The sequence below is a fragment of the Takifugu rubripes genome, chromosome 17 (genome assembly GCF_901000725.2).
Source record: "Takifugu rubripes chromosome 17, fTakRub1.2, whole genome shotgun sequence".
In the NCBI taxonomy this organism is placed as follows: Eukaryota; Metazoa; Chordata; class Actinopteri; order Tetraodontiformes; family Tetraodontidae; genus Takifugu; species Takifugu rubripes.
Genome location: NC_042301.1, coordinates 7,061,067 through 7,079,583, shown reverse-complemented (window position 1 = coordinate 7,079,583; position 18,517 = coordinate 7,061,067). Strand labels below are relative to the sequence as shown.

At 41.5% G+C, this 18,517-nt stretch overlaps 1 protein-coding gene across 1 annotated transcript; it reads right to left on the bottom strand.

The window, feature by feature from the left end:
* Positions 1 to 4,065: 4,065 nt before the first annotated feature.
* ugt8 (UDP glycosyltransferase 8) lies at positions 4,066 to 16,567 on the bottom strand. Its single transcript, XM_003977578.3, has 6 exons — positions 16,354 to 16,567; positions 12,415 to 13,247; positions 10,553 to 10,695; positions 8,091 to 8,167; positions 6,656 to 6,875; positions 4,066 to 6,407 (listed from the first exon to the last, which is right to left on the bottom strand). The coding sequence occupies exons 2-6, from the start codon at positions 13,243 to 13,245 to the stop codon at positions 6,035 to 6,037; spliced, it is 1,644 nt and encodes a 547-aa protein (XP_003977627.1). The 5' UTR covers positions 13,246 to 13,247; positions 16,354 to 16,567; the 3' UTR covers positions 4,066 to 6,034.
* Positions 16,568 to 18,517: the final 1,950 nt, after the last annotated feature.

Genomic DNA, 18,517 nt, shown 5'->3' with positions numbered 1-18,517 from the left:
GCCAGCGGAACTCCTAAAAACAACAAAGGGTGCGGTTGGAGCAGTGCTTGATGTGGACCAGGAACGCTGACACTCTCCCTCATCTTCAGCCGCTCCCTTGAATCACTTCTGCAACAGTAATTTAACATTCTGGCCGGAGCTGATTAAGAGGAAATTAGTCTTTATTTTTAAACTCCCCAGTTGAGACGAACCTCCGGCCTCCTCTCAGGAGGAAATTTGTATTTAGGGAAAGTATTAAATTTTTCTAAATCAATTTACTATTAAAGTTGTTGTGGAGTTTAAAAACTACCCCCTCAAGGAGAACTTTATGGTAATTTACTTTTTAAAAACAGCCCCAACATATATTTTTGAGACTAAGTCCAAAGACGGTGCATTGCAGCCATGTGATACCGAAAGAGCTGAAATGACTGTAAAATGGCTTTAAAACGTTTAAAATCACAAAAATGATGTAATAAAAAGGACATCTCTAGGAGACAAATGCCAGATCCATCCATGATAATTTGGTTGCTATGTGGCCAAACCACAGACATGTGAATAAGAGAGAAGGTAAGAAGAGGAAGACTCTTGTACAAGAGTCACCACCTTGGGAATACTGCAGGAGGAAGAGACAGAAGGAGAGCAGAAGAAAGGGCTCTGAAGGGATATCACGTTCTCACTCACACTCAGGTGATTCACAGGAACAGGTCAGCTATGTGAATGGCAGCATCTTGGACAGGGTTTCCTCTTCAGAACATCAGCAGGGGTGAAGAGAAATACCACTTCTGCCCCACCCAGCCTCTTCTTTGGCTTGGGGTAACACTGCCCAAGTGAGACCAAGTTTTACATGAGTTACATAATATCCGTCCCTCGCGCCAAAATGGCTTCCTCAGCGCATCAACCTCTGCGCCCTAATGGCTGCCTCTGCTGAATGAGCGATGACAAGGAGAAACTGGCTTCCACTGGGATCTAATCAAATGTGAGGGTCCATGTGGTTGCAGCCTGATAGAGAGGTGCTTTAACAGAGCTGCTCAAGGGAAACTCATCCATCAACCTGCAACCATCCAGAGAGCATTGGTCTAGCACTGGCAATGATGGAGAGCTGGCTGCCTGGCTCATTGGCACCCCAAAACAGCCCTCTGCCTTTACCCGCCCTCTAACATGAGTTACATAAGTCCGATAGTTGGTGTTTGCTCCAACAGGTGAAACGAATGAGGAGGGCTTCAGGAGCAGAGACAGCATCGCTTTGACCCGAAGTAAAATAAGTTACCCTCAGATAGATTGGAGACATTAGTCTTGAAGCTGTGAATCAGCAAAACCAGCTTTAATTTATCATCCTGGAACATTCGGGAGGGACATACAGTAGCACATAGTAATTGTCTAAACCTACTCATCTTTAAAAAAACAAACAAAAAAAACAAACAAGAACAATTAAGAAAAAACAAAGGATTATGCGAACAGTTGTGAGGTGATCACAGCTGTGGGGATAAAAGAAACTCAATAGGAAGGTAACATCAATGACAGATAATGATGAGTGTGTGTGTGTCATTGAGGCAAGTAGCTGGCCGCTGCTGATGTCAAAATTCTATCTTGCATCATCAGATTCCCTCTTTAATCGCATGTTTCTCTCCCGTCTGTTGTACTGCTTCAACAGCTTCATGTGAAACATGTCCGAGGCATAAAAAGCTTTTATTCTGCAGTAACCCAGGAAGAGGAGAGCCAGAACGTGATTGACTTCCTGTTTATTGAGTGTTTAGTTTATGATATCACCTCTCTGCTGTCTCTGCAGTCATAGCTAGGATTTACCAACATAATTAAAGATCTGGTGGAAAATTCAAAGGTCAAATTGAATCCTCATCTCATAGATACGATGCATCCAGTCTCATGGAGAGCAACGGAAAATAGAATCACTAAGAATAGAAGCATGTGGAGATTAAGGAAATAAAGAGTTATGGCCAAATATACCAGGGACCAACTACAATATGGAATTTACTTGTGTTTTTCCTCAAACATCTGTCTGCTTGTGTGTCAGCAAACCAGCTGTGCATATGTGTTATGTGCGAGTTCTCATGTAATCCATTGCCTTAAAAACTGACAGCAGCATCCAGGCCTGCACCCACAACAGCTGTTGATATGAGGACAGCATGACATTGATTTATTTTTGATTCCCCTTCCCAACAGTTGAAACATTTCTCTCTCTCACACTCACACACACTTATGTGTATTTTGTGTCTAAGACCTTATGATTGAAATAAAAGCTGTCATCTTCTCTCCCTTCCTGAGAGGCTTCTGTTATCGTTATGTTCAAACAGTGACCTCACTCCCTCACTCACTCCAATAGATTCTCACAATGTTACACCTTTAATGCTTGCCACCAAATGCACAGATTCATGCAGGAGCTCTGATGAAATATGACCTTGTTGATTGATGGTTTACAGTCACATCTGACGTGACCCCAGGGAAGATTAAATAAGACGTATAAATGAGTAAACAATGGAATACTGACACAATGTGAAGTAGTGAGTCAATGGCCAATCAAGGTCAAGCTGTTAGGAAACAGAACTACTAACGGCAAACTGGTTTGAGCGAAAACCAGCACCAGAGCTGCGCTGGCTTGATCATGGAGTTCTACCGCCTCTTAGTGGACATAAGTGTAACCTGCAACCTCGTGTTCAATGAAAGACAAAGAAAGAAATGGATGTTTCAGTGGGTGTTTGGCTTTTAATATTTGAACTTAAAATTTTAAATCAACGAAAGTTGAAACTGAAAAACAAAATTAAATGGTTTTGATTTGACACAGTTGAGATGTAAAGAGAACAGAGCCCCTTATTACCAGGTCTCTGAGGTTGATTTAGTTTTTCAAATCCTCTTATTCAGGCAGACATCTTTCTATGCAACTGTGTGGTTTAAAGACATCAGTGCTGGTGAATTTAACCAATTCAGAATATTTAAAACATTGTGGTAGTTTTTAAAATCAGCTACACTGAAGATCACGGTGAGATACGTTCGTAATCAAGTCTGAATTCTTAATTTAAAAAAAATATAAAATAAAGCTAATTCATGGAAACATGCATAAATTACAACTCAATATTGTCTGATATGGGCTATTTTACTGTAAAGACTTTTGCTGATGGAGTCTTTACAACTTGGTTTTATAGTAGGTGATATATTCATCAACAAACTCATGCAAACATTAAGCAGGATAGTTAATCCCATGCAGACGTGGCTTCAGTTTTTGACTTACATTAAGCTTTTATTGTGCAGAACCTACTGCACAAACATAAAGGAACTGTTCCCACAGTGGCTATGTGACCTTACATTTTCTTCTTTTGTTGCCTTTATCCCTGAAGGGACTTGCCAATATGATTTGGCTTGTTTTGACAAGAAGTTTGAAGCACAATGGGGAGTGTGCTTCTTGCATTGTTATGTACATAGCGCAACTTTGGCTGTAGCCACATCAGTGTGGGTGTGTCCGAATCAGGCTGGCACATCTGGACGCTGCCATGTTTCACCGTCCTTTCAATGCCATCAGCTGGACCTCTGTTGTCACTTCAAATGAGATAAACATGTTTACCATCCTATTCTTAACTAGATATTTTTCTTCAATTTATGGTTTGAATTTTGTTATTTAAATTCTTGTTAAAAAGACCAACTTACTATGATTTCACAGAACAGCTGATGGGTCATGAGAAGGCTCAGGCTGCATCCATCGGTGATATCGGATTCCTCAACACAGGTTTACCTTCCCTTCCTCATTTCTTCACCTCTCAGTCGACCAAATTGGTCTCAGTTTGGCCACAAACAACAAAAGAAAGCAGCTGAGGGAACCTAAATTAAACATACCTGCAGATGCTGCTGAGTGTGTGTGAGGTCTGTAGGCCCCTGAAGGCCCCTTAAATAATAAAGGGCCAGTGAGTGAAGCCTCCTGCCAGACTGGGTGTTTTGTTTCCCCATCTTATGCAGCAGCAGCACCTCTGAAAGCAAAACTTTTACCATCAGCTGCTCTCTACATCAGGTGTCACAAGATACAAAATGTTGACTGATCAGTTGATGCCTTTAAAATAAATCTAACAAAAGATGAATCTTCAATGATCTCTGCAAACAAAATATCATTTTTATTCAGCATTAGTTGCTTAAATTGTTTACAGTGTAGGAACCCATTATGGGGAAAATGAGGATTTAGAATCACAATTAAAAACTGTGTCCCTCAAAACTGTGAGGATATTAAAGACATGGATGAAAACAACAACACAAGCAAAGAGGATGACATCATCTCTCTAATGACAGAAGAAAGGAAGTCTTAGCCCATGAAGGAGGAACAGGGAGGCGAACCAGACCCTTTAAATGAATAACAAAGGACAGCTATATAACAGTGTGGGCTATTACATTAATACTGGGAAACCTAACTCTTCAGACCCCGTTCATAGCTAGTTCAGCACCTGCAGGCCTTCCATGGATACAGACGTGAAGAAGATGTTGGACTGGCCTGAGAAGCTGTAGCTCACAGAGCAGAGGAGCCTCAAACTCTTCTCAATTATCATGAGTCTTAATGTCTCTATCACACTGCTGGGAGGGGGGTCTTTCTTCCATTTCCTCTGTTATGTCTTTCATGTTTAAGAGCATTTAAGAATAAATGCCAGAGAGCCGCCGAACAACGAACAAACAAACAAACCCTTGTGACTTCTCCTTTAATGTGGTCCACATAGCACAAAGCACGGCTCTTTCAGACCACAACACATTTTGATCTCTAGCTGGTGGATTCAAGTAAATACAACTTGGCTGTAGAGAGTAGTGTCATGTCATTACTGGGTCAAAAGACAGGTACACCTTTAAGGTCAGGTACACCTTTAAGGTCCGCATCCTTCACCCGCAACAGGAATTAGCCGACACTGGGCTCAAGGCGCTAATAAAAGGACACACAGCGACAACAGCAATGAAAGGAGCAGGACACACGTATTGTAAGATGACATGAGGACTCCTCTCCGTGTCATCCTTGAGTTGTGCCTAATGCTCGTGGGACGGAAGTGTCCAGATGAATGTACAGTTATCTGCATCACAGGCAGAACTGCAAATACTCCCATCTTTGTTTACAAGAGGGCTGATCAAATGTTACATTCTACATCCTTCACATGCTCTGATCAGGAAGTTTGGTGTCCTCAAACCAATCCTGCCTCAACACGTGTACATCTGTTGGGAACATTTAACTTTTGTAAGTGAGCTGAAAGCATTTTCCCACTGGGTTCAGTTCAGTTAGACTCAAAGTAGAGAGACACTTAGTAGCAACCTTACACACACACACACACAGGTTGGCACAACTACACACAAGATGTGAAAAAAAAAAAAATCCTTAATGGTTTGATCCAACCTAAAGCATGTACAACAGGGGCAAGCACATCAGGTCCTCGGGGGCCGCAGTCCAGTTGGGTTCCCAGGTGAGAGCCTTGTCTACCAATTAAGACTGTAACCGCGGCTGGACTATGTACCCTCGAGAACCAGATGTGAGCACCTGTGTGTACAATAATGTTAGCTGAGGCCAAAGAGTGTAGAATCCTCAACCTTTCACACCAGATACAAATCAGATATTTTAAATAAGTTTACATTTACAAAGCTACAAATTTAAAATTTATTTTACAGTAAAAAATAGACGTCCTCTATTTACAGTTTACTAGACAACCGTAGAAGCAGGTTCTGCTGCAAAAAAAAGAAAAACTAAACAGTTAACCTTTTTATGCAATTAATGGTTTTTCTCCAGAGGACATGAGCTCCATTTCTAAATTTTTTACAATGGGTAAAGACAACAAATATCGAGCAGAGGTGAAGACACACGTGAAGAAATGGGATCCTCCAGGATGATTTCACTGATGTCATTCATTCTACTTTGTGGTGAAGTATTGCTCAAACTGCTGTTGGAGAGTTTCATTAAAGGTCTCAATGCAGACCAAAGAAGCCTTTTCCTTTTCCCCTCAAATCCTGAAGATGCCAGAGAATCGATCCTTCCCTAGCAAACTCCTTGAAACAACTTCCTCCTGCCACTCGACCATTATAGGGAAAACTAACATTAATTGATTTTCTTTTCATTTTTTAACAAGCTGTTGCCTTTGTGCTTCCCATTGGCCAAGCTTTCACTGTAGCAATGACCATTGGCCACGACACCATCATCCCTGCTGATGTCGCTCTCAACTCTAAACCTACCGCAAAACACCCGAAATACCTGCCGCAGGAAAAAGCCACCCAGAGCCAGGGCAGTACCAATGGTGAAGATCACGTCCAAGAGGAAGTACTGGTATGGAGATACCTCGTACACAGCCGAGCGCAGGTGGCTGGCACCTTTGTGACGGAGGATGTAGTTGATCCAGTACACAGCCCTGCTCACAGGGTGGCCCGGCTGGTCTTTGTGAATGTTGGAGAGGAGTTGAGCCTGCTGGCGGTACCTGTGTATGGAGGGACATTATTACTGGGAAATTAAATCTTAAAATGATAAATCCAACTTCAGAAACTACATCATGTGCTCATTCATTCATTTGAAACATCATGTATTTATTCAAATAAAATATTTTAAGACATTTAAAAGAAAAGTCAATTTAACAGTCAGTGGCAGAGCCGTCATTCGACAACGCGCCGCTAGATGGCAGCGATACACACTCAAGCATATACTGTACATGAGATAATACTACCTTACCTCTCATCTGAGATCACGTTGCTCAGTGCCGTGTAGAGGTCTTCCTCACTCATGGATTTCCAGTGCAGCATGATGCCCATACCTTTAGCTGCCACTCGGGTCATGGTGTCATAGTGGTCCCCAAACAGAGGAACACCAACCACTGGAACGCCATGATACATGGCCTCATAGATGCTGTTCAGGCCACCATGACTCAGGAAGGCCCTGGTGTTGGCATGACCTTGAGAAAAAAGTAGGTGAGGGATGTTACCTTACAGGTTTTTGAGTGTTTTGTCTATTCATTTTTTAAACCCTGTGCTGACAACCTCCACAGTTAAGATCCACATGTAATTTTTGTCTCCATGTTGAATAAAACATCATGTTCTCAAACCAAAATGGAAATTCCAAGTTGCAATAGTACATCTGCCATATGAACCGGTACTTGTTTGGTTATCTTATTAGCCGTTAACACAGGACATCCCAATAAGGGCTTCAGACTCGACGTTAGGTGTTTAAGGTGAATTTTTAACTCAGTCACTATGCCTGATAATAGCATTGCAATGTTGAATAAGAATAAATGCTGAGCAGAGAAATGAAAGGATAATAAGTAAAGAGCATGTGGTGCCCTCACTTTAAAAAACAGCTTTATATTCACGTTCCTACCTGGCAATCCTTTGGTATAAATAAATAAATACCATCTACCCTGTCCAGAAAAAAATTCAATAACCAAATTACACAATGAATCTAAAAAGGTGTAAATATAAAATCACAGGACCTTAAATGGACACTGGTTTGGGGATCAGTGTCTTGCTCAAGGACACTTCAATAGGCAGCACGCAGGGTTGAAGGATGGACTCAACAGCGTAAATACGACTATAGCAAAGACTACAGCTGACCAGCCTACAGCAGCTGGGCTCCCATCCAGGCCCAACCCTGCTGACCTTTACAGATCAGTTGAAATCAGACATTTTCAGGTCGCTGTGGCCACAAGGGACAGAAAGACGAGTGCTTTTACTACTAAAAGTTGTGTCAGCGATCACTATTGTGTACACAATAAACAGAGCACCAGTGACACCACAAACTAAACATTTATGATTTTAAAATAATATTTAAAAAAAATTCTATCTATTGTTCTTCTCTGATTTATGCATTAGAAATGCTAATCCCCGTAGAGGCTTCTACACGTCAACTCCTGCTGCTCAGGCTGAGACAACCTGATCTCAGGTTTGAAGTGATTAATAATAAATAATAAAGCATCAAAGGAAGAGGTAAAACAGACCAAGGAATAAAACATATTTGCTTTGGTTGGATACATACATGCTGAGAAAGAGTTTGACATACACCATCAACAGCCGGTTTAAGCATAATGAACCACAACAACCTCAGCAGGACCCAAACCAACTGAGATGAACTACATTCTGTCAGCAATTCTTGAAAAAAAAAAAAAAAAACTCACCTAATAAATCATTCTGAGGCATCCAGTCCACAAGTTTGATGTTCTTTCCAAGGTTGTTGGGTGGAACTCCAGAGAACCTTGGGAAGGGAAAAAATGAAATGAGAAAAGGAAGAATGGAAGTCCAAAAGATGTTTAAACTTTAAATACTCTAAATTACATTAGAAATCAAAACCGGCTGATTTTCGGTCACTTGGGCCCAAAACTATTGGGTTCCGTTGTGGCCTTGAAAGTGTGAAGGAGACACTGATTGATCTAGTGTCCCACCGCTAAATCCTTCTATGGTATATTCCCTTACATTCATTGCTGTGTTTGATAAGGTTGCTCTGATGGACATTGATGCCTTTTGAGTTGTAATCAACTGTGATAAATGTTACATCAACTCCAACTATCCTTACTGAAGACCTGACAGTTACTAATCCATTCAAGCAAATACATTAAGTCCATAAGTAGCTCAATACTCAGAAAGCTAATATTTTATTTAGGAGAGTCCAGGAGGCCCCCAGCACCTCATCCTGCTCCTCGAGGCTGAGAAGCAGCAGCTCTGCTACCAAAGTCTCCTGAATGAGCCCCTCTCCTCAGGTCACCTTTTTCAAATCCTTTTACCACTAAACCCAGATTATCAGTCAGTGCTGAAGAATAAAGCCTTCCTGAATGTATCATTGTCCACAGCCTGAACTCTAATGTTTTACTCAAACTGTAAAGCCTGATACTACCCGCAGCATAACCAGGTGACAATAGTGGAATGCTGACAACAAGAAGGCAAAACCTGAATAGTCAACCCTTTGCACAAGTCCACATGTTTGCCAGTAATGGATCTTCTTGTCAGTACCTGTCAAGTAGCTGGTGATATTTTCCATCCACAGCAATCCGCCTTTTCGGGCGTGGCTGTAGGTGAAACCTGCACTGGCTGGCACAATAAGCTGTGCACTAGACAACACCTGATACCTTTACTTGGACACATAACTGACATTCATTGATAGTTAACGATCTGTGAACTGTCAACACAACAGGACACAGGAGCATCAGATCGGATGATTCCAGTTTATGGATGTGAATATAATCTATGCATTTAGTTCACATCAATGTGACATCAGGTCCAAATGTATCAGTCCAATGACAGTTAGAACTGGTCCAACTGGGATCTAGGCAGATAAAAACACAGCTTCAAAAAAAAGTTGTCAGGAACCATAGAGACAGCTCAACTCTGATAAGAACCAATAAATCCGGTCCAAGCTGGCCGTTTGTGTGTTGATTCTCCAGGCAATTCCACCAACATGTGCATGTCAGTTACTGACCAAAATTATTGGTTAGTGTTTAAGTGAATGTGGGTCAGCAGAGTCACTGCTGTGGTTTATTGTGTCCTTTATTGTGATGATGCCCCACTTCTAAATAATTAAAAAGGGATAAAGATGTCCAAAAGGCCTGAACATTACAAGAGTCATCTTCTGATTGATGACTCACATTATCTTTGTTTTCTAGTCTCAGCATCTGTCCTAACACTTTCATCTCATAAATCCAAATTTGGAATTTCCTAAATTAATGTGACAGTTCATGTTGGTCAAGTGAGTATTCTGTCATAAGAGATAACTTTGGACTTCATTTGTCATGTTTGTTATCAAGGGTCACTTTGTGCTATGTTTAGCTCAAAAACAATACAAGGAAGCAAATATACAAAAGTTAAATTATGAAAATTCTGTAAATGTTTGCTGAAAAAGTCAAGACGTGGAGGAAAAAAGATGAATATAAGAATTAAACTATGGTTCCAGAACAGTACTGACTTAAAAAAAAAAACTGCTAAAGATACTATCTGTGATTCAAGTCAAAGGAAAAGCAGCATTTACATCTGATGGTTACTTTGTCATTCCTATGAAGTCAATGATCAAAAGCTACAATTAGTGTAAATGAAATAAGCTTTACAACAACAAAGGCTCTTTGTACACACGCACGACCATGTTTAAATATTAACCCAGCTATGCCATACACCTGCAAAAGCTCATGTGCGTGGAGTGGTGCAGTCTCCATCATCAATACGTGCACGAACGTGGACAAATTGATGAGTGCACTTTAATATCTGCCAAATTTAACAATAATTGATTGAGGAAAATGAAAATGATGTAGCATAACCCAACAATGAATCCTGAGGGTGGTTGATGATTGGCAGGCTTCTGTACACAGGTGATGGTTAATAACTAACACATTCAAAAACTGATTTAGAGGGAGGGAGAAACCAAGCGGCACTGTTTCCTCCCTAGCTCACTAACAACTAAAACATCAACTTGCCGACTGATTAGGTGCTGTGGGAGACAGGATTTTGGCCTGTTAATGTCTGTGAGTGCGCTTCCTGAGGTGCAACTGCAAATAAAAGTAAATGGAACATCAAATATCAGTCACCAAAGCTCCTCAGGAGATGTGGGTGAGACAGCAGCAGAGGAAATGCTGCACACATGGGTCAGACACTTTACCTCCACACGACCCGCTGGGGCAACCTGGCCAGAGCTGCTGCCAGTTTACAAGTGATGTCCTGGGAAAGGTACTTGACCCCGGCTCCAAACGACACCACCACAAAGCCATGTTCCGCTGTGTCATTGACCCAGGCCTCAAACTCCTGTGGGAATGAGACAGACGGTTGGAGGGTTAAAAATACACTTTTCTGGAAGGTCTTTATCTGTGCAAAAACAGATGTTACAAAAGTCTGGTGGAATGTTTTTAACTTTGTTTTTTTTTTAAGTCATTGTAAATGAATTGGTGGTTATTGTGGGAGGTTTCAAAGGAACAGATTTCACGTTAATTGGGTAATGTGGACCTGCACAGCCTCTAGTTTTTTCTCTCATACATGAGGTGATATGAACACTTCATGTGTGCCGGATACAATGATAATATTGGAGATTATCATTAGTAATGATTTGCAGCCATGAGCACAGCTTATCTCCTAAATCAAAATAACATATCCTCATATATGAAACTTATAAAGTGCTGCTCTATCACAAATTAGCAACAGGAAAGATAAGGGATGAGTCTCTCTTCAACTCCTTAACACTTCCTCTTACGAAAATCTGACTATTGTGCTTCCAGTTCCAAGTTGTACTTTCAACAAATGGGTTTCTGTTGGTGTAAATGCACTGTATATTAACATGATTAGAATGAACATAAAGCACATATGGAGCGATGGAGGTGGGAGCGATCAGGCCGCAGCGATAGCGCTTGCATGCACATGTGTGTGTGTCTGTTTGTGTATATATGCGTCCAGTGGTCCAGCTGCGGTGGTTAAAACTGGTCCTGGCACTGAACAACCTCAGAGACACACTGAGCTCTACTGTCCCTACAACGATGCCTCAGTGACCCTGTAACAGAGTCTCAGTGTCCACTGAGCTCTGCCCTGAACAATGGCCTTGTTCTTCCTCCAATTCCATTATAACTCCCTGCAGCGGACACAATGCTCCCCATTGGCTGCAGTGGCATTGCTAACTCCCCCACAGTGGATGCCGATGTTCAGGGCGTTCGGCTGCTCGATAAGCTGGGTCGCCGCTCGCCTCTAGACTCGGCATTCACTGCAGCGTTCAACCTAAACTTGCTTCCACACCAGCAACAATCATTCCATCGCACTCCCAGTCTGATGTGAAGATGATGTGATGATGAGAGCCACAAGAGATGGGAGGGACAGACTGCTCAGACATGATGATCATAATAATGATAATAACATGAGGAATAATCATACCAGTTGTCTGTGTAAATTCTTAGTCATCCAGGTCATTGTATCATTGTCATTGTAAGAGAAGAAACCCAGTCCAGTTGACAGAGAAAACTACCTTGGAATCATACCAGTGTAGCAGCAAATACTCTACTAACATTTGGCCAATAACAAAGAGGATATTGTGTTATTATCTGGTTATTACTGTACTGACTCAAAATTTAACTGCATTACATTACTGGCCAAAATCATTGCAATTAGTAGGTATTATCTTTTTGTGCATCATAGTTTGCTACACGTGTGTGGACTTTAACACAAATGTTCAACCAAGTGACATCTTGATGTCTGTTATGCAAAAGTAAAAGATTTTCCTAGAGAGCAAGGGATAAAAGATAAGGGGAGTGTTGGCATCAGCATGAAGAGGCCATTGTTTTATGTCCAGGATATCAAGAGATCCTTCTATGATCATACGGCCAACAAGCAACTGGACTTTGAGGTGGACGGCTTTGGTACCAGCTGTTTATTTCTGTTCTCTGGACTGGACAAAAAAACTGATTCTGCTTTTGAAGCATTGCAGAGCTGCTTTTTTCTTTTAACAGATAATGTCACTGTTACATCAACAATGTAAGCACTGACCTGAGGAAGTGGATTGGGAGGTTTGGTGAGGATGCCTCCTATGTATACAACATGTGGCAACGTGGGCCGAGGAAACTCCAGAGCCATGTCGGTGCACAGCATCCACAGCCGGCTGCCTTGCACAAGGTCAGACATGGCCACTTGAGGCTTCACCCCATGCTTCTTCATAATCCGGTCGTATTTGGGCAATGCGATATACTGGACACCAAAGCGCTGAGCCACATACACCACGGTGTTGGTGATCCTCTCCACCAGAGTCATGCGATCCGTCAGCAGTGAGTTGAATTCAGGCACATATGAAAGCGGAGCCGGCGCACCGACCTCTGCCGGGTACCACAGGCCAGTGCTAAATACAGCATATTGTACACCTAGGATGTGAGCAATTACAAAACCACACATTTCATTTGGGTCCACAAGCAGCAGGTCAAACTTGGCCTCCTTGAGTCGGGTCATCACCTCCACGTTGCCCACAACAGCATCACAGTTCTGAGAGTAGTGGTCGAGAATGTCAAACAACTCCAAAAATGTCAGGCGGCCTGAGAAGATATTACTGACTTTGGACTGCAGGAAGTGATCAGCTGTGGTGCTGTTAAAGATTCCCGGGTAGCGCTGTAGGTGGTAGTGAGGGGAGAGGGGCACCTCACGGCCCTTGGAAATTAGAAAATGGGTCTCGTGACCCTCTTTGTGCAGGGCGGTTGCCAGCGTCTTGAAGATGTAGAGATGCGATTCAAACATGATGGGTGGGACCACAATTATTTTGGCGGTCCATACTTCACTGGAACTCCATGTGAGGAGACCAAGAAAGAGCAGCAGTGACAAGGAATGGAGCATAGCTGCAATCAGAGAACATAGGAGAAACATTACATCTAAGCACATAATCAAGCCATCATCAGAGTTGCCTCTTATGAAGATTTAAACAAATACAGCTACATCTTCAATATGGTGTGACAGCTGTGAGCTACTGCCTCTTCTAATCCTCAGATTATGAGTACTACAAGAGCACCAAGAAGAAAAGTGCAACCTGAGGGCATGCTGGGATGTGATGAGAACGGCTACGAGATAATAAACCAAGTCATCTTTTAGTTCTAGTTTATCAATCTTTCATTCACAGGGACGTTGTTGAGATCGGTTTACGTCCATATTGGCAACAACCACAACTTGTCACCAAATTACTTGTGATCTTTATTTAAAGTGCAGATTTCATGAAAATCGATTTTCCCTCACACTTTCACTGAAAACTGATTATATTTTTCCCTTAAAAACCTGAGCAGAAGATTTAAGGCAAAAATTAGAGCCTTCAGGGAAACACAATCAAAAATAAGAACCCCAAACACCACTCTGGTTGATTCTTGACAATTCTGTAATCATACTACACCACAGATATGCACCATTGCACCACCACCAGGTGGGCCATCCTCAGCTGAAGGTTTGATGGAACATGCAGGACGTAGCAAGAAGTAGGGTGGCAGGATGCCTTCACTCCATCTCCCACTCGTGCGCAGTAATGATAAATACGAAAAAACCATCAATTATCTAGAGTTCCAGAATCAACAGCTACTAATGCGTTTCCTTGAACAGGCTGCAGCCTCAGGTAACATTCTGACCGTTGGAAAGAAAAAGCGTTACAGGTGAAGAGTACGAGACTCATGTATGCTTAAAGGCCTTTCTCTGCTTTTTAAATCACTTTTAAGTAAAGCGCTGTTGCTCAGTCAGAAAGATGCAATAAGTTCATGTTCTCGGACTGTTTCCACTCCTGCTCAGAGGTCAGTGAGCAAACAGCTAAAAAGATCTAATCTGTTCTTTTTAAGCAATAGAATGAAAATGGGAGAGGCGGTACTCTTTTGGGCTGGATTCTATTGTCCTTGAGACATCCGTGCCTCATATCAGGAGCTTGGCTCAATATGGCACCTGCTGACGTTTTATGACATCAGGACAGGAATTAATAATAACAAACGCTCCACACTGCACAAACCAGGTCTCTGCAGACATGGAGCTGCTAGTTTAAAGCAATGCCCTGGAGAAACGCGACCATCTTTTGCCTCAGACTGGTGACACCCGCTATAGAAACCAGCCCGTCTGCTGGGGATTGGGATGCAGCTAATTAAATGAATGACAATGGAGTCTGAAAATAATCCGGATTAGGAGAGTTAAGGACTGCACAATGTGGAGTTGATAGATTGGTCTTCAAGATGGCACAGATGTGGACAATATGACCCAAACTCGATATTAATAATTCCTACAGCCATGAAGATGGAGGAAAAATGTCTGGAACTGCAAAAGCAAATTATTATTATTACTATACATTAAGCATTACACTTCAGCACTGGTATCACACATTGATCGTTTCTTTTTAAATGAATTGTAGTCTATTAATTTGACAGTATGCAACAGTTCCTGGTTGTGTGAAGCAGTTCCTACTGATGTAGCAAACTTAGCCATTATGTAGAGTCCCTCTGGTACCAGCGCCATCCACACCAGTACCAGGCTGCCTCCATCTGAGGCTTATTAACTCACTGAGCCCTGTTGAGAGAAGAAATCTGACTTCCAAAACTAATGTTAAGTCAAACAAAGGTCAGTTCAAGTCATCTAGTTTCCTTTCATCTTTCAAACAGAGCTGATAGTTCAAATTGGTCCATTTGTTTACAACAAAAAGGTCTTACAAATGGTCGTGTTTGAAAAAATTGCAATTTTCCTGTGATACCACCGTGGGACAAGGAGCTAATTAGCTAGTAAGTCTCTTCATTTACTTCATGGAAACCCATCCCACACACCTGTGTGCCTTTAAGCTTCATCAGCACCCCGGAAATAATTGGAAATTGACGAACACTTCATGTAAACAGGTATCGAACAAAGAAACATTTGTTGTATCCACACCATGCTGTCATTTCAGCTATGGGCCAACATTCTTATATTTACATCATTGTCCTATTTCCCCTTTCCTTTAATTGTCACAGATCACTTTCATAACTTTATATTGCTGCAGACATAAAGGCCGCTGATGAAATAACTGGTTGGACCAGCCATGCGAACCAAGTGTTGCATGAATAAAGAAAGCAGCAAGGCTTTAACGCCATTATTTTAGGTTTTACCTCCATTATTTATGTTTTAACTCGTTAGGTTTTAACTAACTTAATTCTCAATAACATGCAAATAAACAGTGTGGACACACATGGCTGTGTTGATGAAAATTAATGAAATAACTTTAAAATGAAAGTAAAAAAGTTAATCTAAACACACTAACCCGTCCGAAATAAGTAAAATGCTATAATTCCTGTTAAACAATTTCCGAAGCACAGCTAGCTTCCAACATCTTGGTTAGTTGGCAGCAACTTGAAATCCAACAGCCTACAGTGTTGGCTCAACATGAACATGTGTGTCCCTGGGGCTGGTGGCGGAGAGGCCTTTAGACTGGAAGGTCAAACAATTTGGGGGAAAGGAAGGGGAAGGGGGGGTGGTGACAAAATAAGAATCTAATTTGATGGCTTAGTGTGAAAATTCACACAAACCTTTGTTAAAAGCATTTGGCTTTTTTTAAAAACTTCATTTAACACATAAAAATGACTGACTGACTGACTGACACATTGTAAAACCACCATTCTTTCAACTTTGAGTGAAACTGCAGAAAATGTTCACTGGCGGAAACAAAGATTAATTTTCGCGCTTTTATCAAAAAAATTCAATAAGAATTTAGTCACTCGAGTAAAAAACCATGGTGTTTTTTTGTTTTTTTTAAGTAACTCTCCTGGCTCGGTGGGACCCGACCTGAGCTTCTAAAAAAGTGAGAAGATACATGGAGAAAGGGCCTAAAAACAGCAAATAACCACCAATCTCGACAGGAAGTCACTTTCTAAAAAACATAAGAGAAAGATTGGCGTTAACTTAAGTTTGTGGATTCACTCCGGTGTGTTATCACGTAGCTCGGTTTTGTCTCACTCTTACCTTGAGATGCGTTTACGGGAAAGGCAGCAGCGACGCCACTGTAATCCAAATACAAGTCGGCTGTTTAAGGTCCGGGACACAGAACAGGTTTATCAAAAGAAGGGGGTGAGGTTGGATGCGGAGAGAATCCCCGGCTGTCGAAGACTGAGGGAATATTTAAAGTGGCAGCGAGGCCGAGAGAGATGAGGGGCGAGTCTGGGCGGGGGAAGAGCCAACTCAGGGTGGAGCGTCAGCACGTACAGGTAGTCTCACTGTTGCAGTTCACCTCAACTATGCTAACACTGTCAACAGTCATGTGAAAGAACTCACCTGCTGGTTTAACTGAAGGCTTCTTTAACACTTTTAGCACCATCTAGCTAGCTAGCTTCAACCAGCTCCACCTCTGCTGCTTGGAATCAACCCCAATATTTTTTCACATTTACGCTGAAACAGACCGCAACATTGAAGAAGTAGCATCAACAGTACAGCCAAATATATTAATGCACCCTCTCAACCATGCTTGTGCTAGTCATGATTTTACTTGTCATTTTTTTTTTTTTTTTTTTTACCTTTGAAATGTCTGTACCTTTTAAAGGCCTATTTAAACTTTGGCAAAGCCATTCAAGAGTAAGGAAGGAAAGACAAAGAAGGAAGAATATAGTGGTGTGTTTGTTGTGATCTGGCTCACAATCACCTGTCTGTTTTCCTGTAAACACAGAAAGGAGAAGGGTGGCTGCAGATGAGATGAGACGAGTTTAAAATGTTCATTTATCCTCACCGACCTGCAGCTTATCTGGTTTTACACATTTATTGCCTCTCGTCTCTCTGATTTCCAGACTTTCTCCTTCATGCTTCCTCAGTAATTCTCAGCCTTCCCAATGAGTGGCCCTTCCTCCACCCCCCCCCCCAAAAAAAAAAACACACACACACACACACACAGTATCAGGTGAGCCACCTGAGCTCGATATCAATACTTAATGGTGCTGAGACACCCAATCTATGACACAACTCTCCCATGGACTGTGGTGGTCATGGTGAGAGTTTGTTTGAGTGTGTGTGTGAAATAAAAGAAAGGGGGAAGGGGGGTCGCAGGACCAAGAGCTAAATATTTACAACTTTGTGAACCATGACCAATAAATAAATGATAAAGGTAACCATTGTTTTTTTATGCTAAATAAAGACATTTTGTTCCTGTTTAAAGAATTCAGGTAAATAAGTAGACTAAAAGTAATAATTAATCACCCGTTTGTGGCCTGCCACCTAGTGTACACGTAGCTGTCCTACAACTGGAGCAATCCTGCAGTTAAAGATGAAACTGATGACTAATGATGAAACTGAAACGCTTTGGTGCACAATGTATGCTGAAAGTGCAAATGTCACACTGTCCCATATTAAAATATATACATTTGATGTTGATAAACATTTTCATTTACTTTAGTAGTAAATTTACTATTCCAATTATCTGTGGTTGAAGAAATGAAAATGGAGTGGAATAAAATACATTGTTGTATTAAAGTCAACTTTATATTAAATTGGTTCGTGCTTCATGTAATAAATTATTCATTAAGATGACCGATGCCGACACAACAGCCTGCAGTGATGTTTGTTAGTGCAGGGAAACATTGAGACCTTGAAGGACAGCTGAAGCCCTTCCTTAAGTCCCATGAGCCCTCCTGGGGGCTGAAGAAGATGCCATGAACACTCATCCACTGTAAATAACATAAAAATAATTCCTCATACATGGAGGTAGCAATAGCCGGGAGATGTGTGGATCTCTGATACATCTAGAGAGTTTCATAAATATTAAACTGTGCAAACAAGGGGCCCAGCTTGTATCCATGGTGTCACAACTCCACTTAACTAATCATGGAGGTTCTTTCCCAGAGTCACGTCATATTTATATAAGTCTTTAAGTCCAGGCTTGCATGTTGTTAATCAGTGAGGCAGTGATAGGGCAGTCTGAAGTATGCAGCAGACCTGAGAGTCAACAGTGGAGATAGACCACGAATAGAGAGTAACATATCAGGAACATTCTTTCTTTAAAAAAAGATAAAAATGTGAAAAGTTAAACCGAGTGTTTGAGCTGCAGTTTGGACTATTGTAACCTCAAGATGGCTTTTTGTCTGGTGTAAAGGAGGAAACTCCCATATCTGGTACATTGCATATATTTTTAATGATCTCATGA

Excerpts from the sequence above, each read along its gene's own strand:
- ugt8 (XM_003977578.3), bottom strand. The coding sequence starts at position 13,245 with ATGCTCCATTCCTTGTCACTGCTGCTCTTTCTTGGTCTCCTCACATGG. Across the intron at positions 6,876-8,090 it reads GCCTCAGAATGATTTATTAG|GTCATGCCAACACCAGGGCC; the intron begins GTGAGTTTTTTT and ends TTTTTTCTCAAG. Across the intron at positions 6,408-6,655 it reads AACGTGATCTCAGATGAGAG|GTACCGCCAGCAGGCTCAAC; the intron begins GTAAGGTAGTAT and ends CTCCATACACAG.